At 38.0% G+C, this 10,409-nt stretch overlaps 1 protein-coding gene across 1 annotated transcript; it reads left to right on the top strand.

Annotated features, from left to right (window-relative positions):
• The first annotated feature begins 6,488 nt into the window (after positions 1–6,488).
• On the top strand, positions 6,489–9,101 carry LOC131438386 (U4/U6 small nuclear ribonucleoprotein Prp3). The gene is made up of 2 exons (XM_058608393.1): positions 6,489–7,967; positions 8,222–9,101. Exons 1-2 carry the CDS (start codon positions 6,734–6,736, stop codon positions 8,971–8,973), a joined length of 1,986 nt encoding a protein of 661 aa, XP_058464376.1. The 5' UTR covers positions 6,489–6,733; the 3' UTR covers positions 8,974–9,101.
• The last annotated feature ends 1,308 nt before the right edge of the window (positions 9,102–10,409 follow it).

The following is a 10,409-nucleotide window of genomic DNA, read 5'->3' as shown; positions in this document are numbered from 1 at the left end:
CATGAAAATATGTTTCATACTTTTATTAAATAAATTTGGATACTAATTTTGACACCAATAGATTCAGATTGATTCGAGTAGTTCACAAAAGCATGCTTAAGTGTTTATGTCACACAGTCAGCATCATTTTTCCAAACTAGTGCTTGACATTTGCGTTGCCTATTTGTATGAGAACAGTGATGCTAATCTAAAAAAAGCCTTCTCAGTCCACTTAGTGGAATTTTCATATATCTTGAAAAATCACCATAGAGGGGAGTACATGAAATTTTCGAAATCGAAAAAAAATTTTTGATGCCAAAAGGCTTAGAATTGCCTAAAATGTCGAGATTTAGTGTTATCTCGAAAAATTTTTTTTTGAAGAAGTCGACTTTTTGGGACAATATCAAAATTTTTCTAAGTCCCAGAAAGTTGATATTTTCAAAAAAAAATTTTTTTTTGAGATGACACTAAATCTCGATGTTTTATGCAGTTTTAAGAGTTTTGGCATCAAAAAAATTTTTCGATTTTGGAAATTTCATGTACTCCCCCCTATAGAGCTTTTTCAAGATCGAAAATTGTCAAACCTTTAGGGTAACATAGGTATTTTGGCCACTTCATATATTTTGGCCCACCTTACAAAATTTATCGATTTCATCGGATTTTATCGATGTTAAGTAACTCATTTTGCATCAATTTGAAGCCAATCACATTAAATTACCTATTGCGGAAGGGGTTTTTAAAGATATTACAATATTTGGTGGATATTTTTATAAAATGGGCCAAAATAAAATCAATCCTAAAGTGGGCCAAAAAACCTCTGTTACCCTATCACCGGGCAGCACCCCCTACACATGTCCGATTAAGCTCAAATTTTGCATGAAGGCTTTTTTCGAGGTGCCTAATTTTTTGAGCACTAGAACTTAACAAAAATAGTGGTGATCCCAAAATTTTGGCACTCTTATATATATATATATATATATATATATATATATATATATATATATATATATATATATATATATATATATATATATATATATATATATATATATATATATATATATATATATATATATATATATATATATATATATATAAGAGCGGTAAAAATCAACGTGTTTTGTCGGTTACGTCACTTATACAATCATATCTCCGGAACCAAAAGTCACAGCCATTTGATCTTCGAACTTGATCAATGGCCCGACAGTAGCTTTCAAACGAGCCCAAGTTTGTTAAAATCGGTTCAGCCATCTCCGAGAAAATTGAGCGCGTTCAAATACAACACTTTTTGTCGGTTACGTCACTTATACAATCATATCTCCGGAACCAAAAGTCTCAGCCATTTGATCTTCGAACTTGATCAATGGCTCGACAGTAGCTTTCAAACGAGCCCAAGTTTGTTAAAATCGGTTCAGCCATCTCTGAGAAAATTGAGCGCGTTCAAATATCTTCGAAAAGTGCACACACACACATACACACACACACACACACACACACACACACACACACACATATATATATATATATATATACACACAGACATTTTCCGATCTCGTCGAACTGAGTCGAATGGTTCATAACACTATGGGTCTCCGAGGCTCCGTTCGAAAGTCGGTTTTTCCAGCAATTCTAATACCTTTCTATAGAGAAAGGCAAAAATATTTTCACCCTTCCTTACTAGCAATTGAAGTATCGCCCTGTTTGTTGACATGGAACACGGAGGCGAAGCTTGCGTAAACAAATGTAATGACAGTTTCGCCTTTTATAGTTCTTTGTATTACTAAGATTCAGATTTTTGTGGAATACGAATTTTTTGACAAAATGGTAGGATTTTGAAGCATTTATTGGTAGGAGAGAGAGAGAAGCTCGGTTTGTTTACTTTTGTAAGATTTGTCCTTCTTTGAAAAACTGCTGAAATGTGTTTCTTTAAATTTTTTTCAAGTTTCTAAACGCACTAAAAATCAAATTCGCTCCATTTGTGCTTCAAAAGTATAGCACATAAATGTACCCGTAAAAAAAAACCCATTGATTTTACAGCATAAACAATTGATTCACAAATGGATCTATGGGTTACAATACATTTTATTTAATCTTGACAAGATTTTTTTTCATTTTCAACGATTCAATATATTGTTTCTACGATTCTGCAATTGAATTTATTGTCCACCATTTATTGATTGTTTTCGAAGTAAACATAACGATGTTTTGTAATATTAAAATCAAATTTGTTCAATGTGTGCGAATATTCGTGTCATGAAATCCCCCAGAGAATCCTAACTCACACGGGATTGAGATCATCGTAACGCTAATATACTGCATGAAATTGATTGGTTTCCGTTGTGATATATTTCCTTAAATAATCAATGTTTTCTTGGGACATTATATTCATTGCAGCCGGAATCTGATTTTCTGCGGGAATTTAAATTGTGTTCCCTACTGGAAATGAAATGAAAGTGCGTCCATTCTACTATGTACATGCTGTACAGCATTTACTTTATCTGATATATTGCTTTTTTTACATTCCGAACCTATCAGTTCAACTACTAACATAATGATGAAATCAATAAATCTTTGATAACGAGTTCTAACTGGACTGTTTATTTTATATAAAAAAATTTTAATTTTAATTGCTCAAAATTTCGGCAATAATTCGCATGCATGAACACCGATAATATTTTTAGAAACGCGGTGAAGATCTCGGTAATTTATAGTCTCTCGAAACCAAAAATCTCGGTATATGTAAATTATCTGTTAAAAAACGAGAATTCTACACACTAATTTTCGGATTTTTAGTTCGGCATTTTTTACGGAAAAATTCATCACTTTAATCTAAATTGCCGATATATCCGCTATGCTTACATAAACTGCCGTATTCCGCTTAGCTTTTCACCGGAATTCGGCTGTCTAAAATATATATACTGAAAACTTGGTTGCTTCGTTATTTGTTATTCGTGTTATCTTCGAGTTAATTACGGATTGTAAGTATAAGTTGAGCACAATGATGATTAAAGTGATTATAATTATGGTGCTTTTCCGCAGACGCCTTTCTTCGTTCTATAAAAAAAAAGGCGGGTGAGTAATGTCAGAGACATAACTGGATGTCGTGAATACGAAAAAACTGACACGCTCCCATCTCTTTTCCGAATATCAGTTAGTTGATTGATTGTATGAATTGTGCAAGCTTTCCTCTTTTTCACTAATAGAATTTGAAGCGATACACCTACATTAAACAGCTACTATTCTACAACTATATATTCCAAACTTGAAACAATTCCTTTTTAATTTGCTAATATAGGAAGCTAGGTACGACAAATTTGTAGTTTATTTTTATTGAAGCTATGAAGTTCGAAGATATCTGATTCTTCTCGAAATTTCAGTTCGAGACAATTGCAATGGCCTGGTCTGAAATGTATCTACGATCTTCGGTATGCAAGAGTGATTTTAATAATAATAATGATAGTAATAATAATAATACAGATTAACCTGTATATATGGCAACCCTGTTTCGCATGGCATATTTTCACACGACCCCATACTAGTATAAAGATGTGTTCAACATCATCATTTTCGCTTTCGCATTGCCGTTCGTAATTGAATGTGTTAGTGACGGTACAAATCTGCTTTTCTACCTGTCTTCGGAGCCATCGTTCTGACGGTGTCTCGTACGTACAGAGTAGCTGCTTTAACTTAAATGACGCTATTTCTCACATCACATTTCTTTTTATACGTGCTAGTGTGTAGCACGTTAGGACGTCCCCTTTGTTAGAATTCCTTTCCTATACGCAGAACGGGAAACAGTGAAACGATATAAAAGAGAGAGTTAGCAGAGCGGCAGCCAGTAATACTGAATGGGTCGTCGAGCAACAACACAGCATATTGTGGAGGAACAATTAAGGGCAAGGCAAAGTCCCGCTCAAACCGTGCTGGTCTGAAGTGCCCAGTTGGCGGCAGAATCCATCGTTTGCCTCGGAAGGGGAACTACGCCGAGCGTGTCAGTGCTGGTGCATCGGTCTATCTGGCGGCAGTGATGGAGTACTTGGTTGCCGAAGTGTTGGAGTTGACCGGTAACGCTGCCCATGACAACGAAAACGAAAATCATCCCTCGCCATCTGCAGCTGGCCATCCGTTGAAAACCCCGTCCTTTTCAGGATGACCACATCACTGTGATAAAGGAATATTTAGAATTGCTTTAAGTTTAGCCAGTTCTGATACGCCTGGAAAGTAGAATGCGCAAATCAAGTGGAAACATTTGTTCTAACAATTTTTGTTTTCGGCCGCATACTAAAGTACTCGCGACAAAAATACATATTGATCTGTGGCAACTCTGTTTCTCACGGCATATTTGTAAACTAGTATAAAGATGTGTTCAAAATCATCACTTTCGCTTTCGCATTGCCGTTCGTAATTGAATGTGTTAGTGACGGTGCAAATTATTTTAACTCCCATCTTGATGAATCTTTTGGTAGGAAATATTGAGATCTGAGATGGTTCTCGTGTGTGTCTTGTTTCGGCAATGGGCCTTGCTGGAATTTTTGGCTGCCTTTTTTGGTTTTATTGTGCTGACGGTGTCTCGTGCATTCATATCGGGAAACAATGAGACGACAGGTCCTCGATGTTGCTGTCGTGTGTCTTGTTTCGGGGAGAGTTGCTCAGCAAATGATAGGAAAAGTGAACCATTCAACTTTTATATGGATGCTCTTGTATAGATACAGACATCTCGCGTTCTGATTGGCTGGTGCTATCATGGGTTAAATCAAACAGGTTTTTCAATAGTGTACTATTGAAAAACTTCAATATTGTTGTAATACACGTTCAAGTTGAATATTTTCGATTCTATTGGTAGTTAGATTATATAAATCCTTCTACAGATCACTGAGCTATGAGCTTTCAAAATACGAGAAAGGCAAACGCGCCATATGAATTATCCTCTTTGATACTCGTTTATACCAAACATTTCAGAAAAGTTTAATTGTGAACTATTTAAGAATGTGTCACACAACTGAAAGTTTTATCATAAAATTGTGATCATATTTCCGATGGCATGTAGCAAGAATTATGTTGATTCGTTAGATATAACAGGAGATATTCACGATCAAAAACTTATCACTCTCTCAGAGGGTAAATTTTGAAAAGGCGCCCCATAGTAAAGTAAGTCGTATTCACGACAATATGGTAGCACAGACTCCAGTTTCTAAATATTCGGCTCTTGCATCAGCGCCAGGCGATGCTCCTCAATCACTTTGGTTCAGACCCAGTCAGCTTGGAGCGAAATCAATCTTCAGTTCAACAACGCCATCGCACGGCATCACATTAAACGTATCATGTCAATTGTATGGGTGCGCAGTGCTGCTATTTTGGCGCGCACGAATTTGACATTTCTCTCCCCTGCTTCTATGTACGAGATTCGATGCGGACTCGCCTGAGGGCACCATGTTTGCAAAAAAGGATGTTGCCAATGATTTGTTCGGGAAATGTGAGATCTGGATATCTTGTTAATATGATGTCTTTGGTTCTATGCAAATGCAAGCCACCCTGCAGATAAAATGTTTTATTTGTTCATAATAAATACAATATTTGGAATCGGAACGCCAATGTTTAGCCGAGATTGAGAAAAAAATCTAAGTGTGCTATCATTAATCTTAATTTTCCCTGGCAATTGCGGCAATATTAAATGTCAATCATATATAAAATTAAAACAAAACAAAATAAAATATGAGCAAAATGGTGACACGAATCTTGGTGGAGAAGATTGAAACAAGTATTTGCCAACATATTTTAGAGTTTGTAACAGGAAATATTCAAATGAAATGTAGGTCATTTAGAACAATGTATTAGCCAGACACAGTTGTTCTTTGTTTACTTCCATTTCTGTTAATTATTAAACTGATTCCACATTCATTTCTCAACTATTTGACAATGATATCTTCGAATATCGATTAGCACTGGGAACTTACTGGAAATCTATATGACCGCAACATAATAATTGGAACAAAAATTAACGAAATGTCGATGGCAATTACAAAATATTTGTGAAACTTACAAAAAACCCCTTTAATATGCCTCATAAGATTATTTTGCTTTTAGATAATAGTATCCACAAAATCTGGCAAAAGATTTGGTTTGTTAGAGTGTCTGTTGAAATGAGAAAAGTCTGACATATCTCGGTTAATTTTTCAAAAGGGCGTATAAGCAAGTGACAGTTACTATTAATTACCAAGCGGTTTCCACGTTTATCACTCAACTCTTTGCATGAAATGATACCCGAAACTTTCGACTTTCAAACAGAATAGTGATGTCAAAGAAAATCTTTTTAATCACATCACAATAATCGAAAGAGAGAGTGATTAAAGAGAAACTGTCACTTGCTTATACGCCCTTTTGAAAAATTAACCGAGATATGCCACATAAATCTGAAACATTGGCAACTCTTCTCGGTTTTCAAATCTATGAATTAGATTAGTTTGAAAACCCATAGCACACCCGACTCTCGGTTATTTTGCGGCCTTGTAAAGTGACTGATTGTTTTCTGTCACAGAAAACAAACGTATTGCTAGTCTTAAAACGGACTTTTCTTCGTGATGTGAAACGATTATCGAACTTCGCGTTCTACAAATTTACCAGTTGTAGCTAAAATAGATTGAAATATTACGTTGTTCAATATAGGTAATTCCTAATTTGTTTAAAGTGAGAATCAGTCGAAGTTGTGAACGGTCCATAAAAATAACCTAGAAATTACACGATTCCTTTAAAAAGTATGTCTTATTTGTCGCGTCGAGATTTAGAGGGCTTGCGCCCCAATCTGAATAAGATTGTGTACAAAGTACTAGGGGATTCGGATTCATCAGTCTTATCAACAATCGAAAGTAATCTTCACAGTGGTTTCGACCGAAGAAAGCTCATTGATAAACTTTCCCCGTTCCTTGACAATAAAAAGGCGTCCCGACTTTCGGATAAAGTAGAAGATTTTCTGGATCAGCTCAAATCCTCTTCATATCGTTCTAAGAAACGAAGTCACGAGGAAGACTCCCGAGAAAGGGACGTAAAAAAAGCTAAAACGAAACTCGACGATAGCATCAAAAAACAGCATGAGGATAAATCTCGCCGCGAAGGGAATGGAAATATCGTGTATAAGGAAAGTAAAGGATCTAGGGAAGATAATAGTTCAACGAATTTTTCCTCGAACCAGATCAAGGAAATGATGGAAAGTGCCCAAAGAGAAATTGAAGAACGGAAGAAAAAACTAGAATCAATAAAGGCCGCTAAAGTTCCCCCAGCTTCGGCGGTAGCTGCCGCAGCAGCCGTTTCCGCTAAGATAAGTGCAGCTGCTGCAGCAAATATAGTACCCCCGATAATAGATGTGGATCGTTCTCGTAAAATAGCTCAGCTTCAGGAGCAGATTCGGGCGAAACTTTCCGGAACATTAGCGACTGTCCTACCCGTGGTTATTCAAGACAAACCCAAACCTCTTATTCTGGATGCAGAAGGACGAACGGTCGATGGTAGTGGCCAAGCTGTAGAGGTTCCCAAATTAACACCTACTCTAAAAGCTAACATACGTGCTAAGAAACGTGAAACTACGAAAATACTTCAAGCCGAAAAGCAGCAGCAAGAGGAATCGGCTGAAGCACATTTCTTTGACGATCGAATAACGATAAAACCTGCCGTTCGAAACAAAAGGGCCCTTCGCTTCCACGAACCGGGCAAGTTTCAACAGTTAGCCGAACGATTGCGTATGAAATCACAACTCGAAAAGTTACAGAATGAAATTTCACAAATTGCAAGAAAAACCGGCATTAGTTCGGCTACTAAGTTGGCACTTATTGCTCCCAAAGCGGACACTCACTCCAATGAAGTACCGCAAATGGAATGGTGGGATTCCGTTATCTTGACGGATGATTTGAACACGCTTGACAGAACCGGACGAATCTCAATCCGAGAATCTGCTATTACCAATTTGATAGAGCATCCGACACAGATGCGTGCGCCAAGTAAGTACCAGTTTGTATTATTCTTTTCTTTTTGTGGTGGCGAACAATAAAACCTGTTCTCAGTTGGTTTGAATCTATCGTGAGAATGTTCCTTCCTAGGACGATGCAAAGCAACGGGACAATGATAGTTGCACCCTTCTAATGTGTTTTCCCATCTGGTAGAAACATGTATCGCGGCGTTGATTTCCAAGATTAATAAAAAGAAGTTCACTGGATGAAATAAATAATTTCGTTATTCTTGCTCTCCATTCCAGACGAATCATCCCGCCCTGTTTACTTGCCGGTGTTCCTCACCAAAAAAGAACGTAAGAAACTCCGTCGCCAGAACCGACGCGAAGCTTGGAAGGAGGAACAGGAAAAGATTCGATTAGGGTTAGAACCGCCTCCAGAACCAAAACTACGCATCTCCAATCTAATGCGAGTTCTAGGTACGGAAGCAGTTCAGGATCCTACGAAAATAGAAGCCCACGTACGAGAGCAAATGGCAAAACGACAGAAAGCTCACGAAGAGGCCAACGCGGCTCGCAAACTAACGGACGATCAACGAAGGGATAAGAAAGTTCGAAAAATGAAAGAGGATACGTCTCTTGGGGTGCACGTAGCTGTCTATCGAATTCGGGATTTGCATGATCAGCAAAGTAAAAAGTACAAGGTGGAAACCAATGCCAAGCAGCTGTTCATGACCGGGGTGTGTATTTTGTTTCGAGATTGTTGTGTTGTTGTAGTAGAAGGTGGTCCTAAGCAACAAAAGAAATACAAACGTCTGATGTTGACCAGAATCAAGTGGGAGGAAGATTCGGTGAAAAACGCCGATGGTAACGAAGTTCCCAACTCTTGTGTTCTTGTTTGGGAAGGCACTGCTCAAAGGCGTCACTTTGGTGAATTCAAATACAAGTCCTTCCCGATGGAAAAGAGTGCTCGTGAGTTCTTCCAGAAGCATCACGTCGAACACTATTGGGATTTGGCATATTCGGGAGCTGTATTGGAAGCTTCGGAGGACACCTAAACAGGAAAAAAAATCTTTATTTGATTCTAGAACTAATTTTCAGATATCTAAATGCGTGAACATTGTTTAAGTTGAATATGATTGAGTAAATATTAGACCAGATAAAATGCCACCATTCATGCCGAACATTCCTTCATGTTTTTCATTATGGTCATATTGTGTCATGAGTGAACTGATGTACTTGGACAGCAAACAAAAGACAAATCTCGTTCTTACTGAATGGAAAATAGTAGAACCTAACAGATTGTATAGTGCCTGTTTTTGGCGGTTAGTTCTATTGTGTAGTCTGAAATCAGCTAATAACACCTAAAAGTTTGAATTATTTGGATACCGGTTTTGAGGAATTTACGACTCTTTTACGATGTCGAAGTTAATTTTAACGGCGCCATAACTAAGATCAGTTTTGCAAAGCCTGAGCGGAAAATAGGTTTATTAATATAATGAATGAAAACTCACAAAATAAATTATTCACGCCCAGAGACAGGACTCGAACTTGCGTTCTTATGCATTTCGTGCACGCGTGTTTACCATTTCCACAATTGTGAGCTGTACTCAGCAATGCAAAATAGTTTTTGTGTCATTTCCGTAGATTCACATTTTCCTCGAAAACTCTAGCGATTCCAAACAGGAAACGTGCAGGGAAAGGTCCATTTTTGCCCGCCAGATAAAATAGTTTCCCTAGTTTTCGGTAAAAAAATTTCAATTCCCGTAGATCCGAAGAATATCTCCCAATCCACAAATCTGCGCAAACACGGCTGATCAGTTTCCATAAGTATTGATTAAAATAATTTTGAAAATCACGAATCTTCGAATTGTACATTATGTGTTCAGATACAAATCTGAATATAATCCCTCCCATGGTTGGTGGGCTTGACGGCAGAGATGTCCATCTCCTCTGTGTGACAAAGAGCAAGTATAATTTCTCCCCTCGCATTGACAACATCAACGAGATCTTATACCGGTCGGTACAATCATTTTAACCGGGTTGTTCAACGACATTCTAACAACATGCCCGGCCCACCGTAACCGCCCGACTTTGGCCGTTTGGACGAGGGTTGGTCCTCCCAGCAACAGTTCATGGTTCATTCGCCTTCTCCACGTACCGTCTTCCATCCGCACTCCGCCGAGGATGGTTCGCAACACCTTCCGTTCAAAAACACCTAGTGCGCGTTGATCCTCCGCAAGCATTGTCCAGGACTCGTGCCCCTAGAGGATAACCGGTTAAATCAGCGTTTTGTAGATAGTTAACTTCGTACGACGGCGAATTTTGCTCGATCGAAGCGTCCTGCGCAGTCCAAAGTAAGCATGATTTCCTGACAATACGCTTCTCTGAATTTCTCTGCTGGTGTCACCAGTAAGCCCAAGTACAGGAACTCGTCGACCATTTCGATTTCATCACCACCAATCAGAACTCGTAATGAGTGGCTGCCATTATC

Source organism: Malaya genurostris, chromosome 3 (assembly GCF_030247185.1).
Source record: "Malaya genurostris strain Urasoe2022 chromosome 3, Malgen_1.1, whole genome shotgun sequence".
NCBI lineage: Eukaryota > Metazoa > Arthropoda > Insecta > Diptera > Culicidae > Malaya > Malaya genurostris.
The sequence above is the reverse complement of the archived record's forward strand: the minus strand, read 5'-3'. Positions and strand labels throughout refer to the sequence as shown.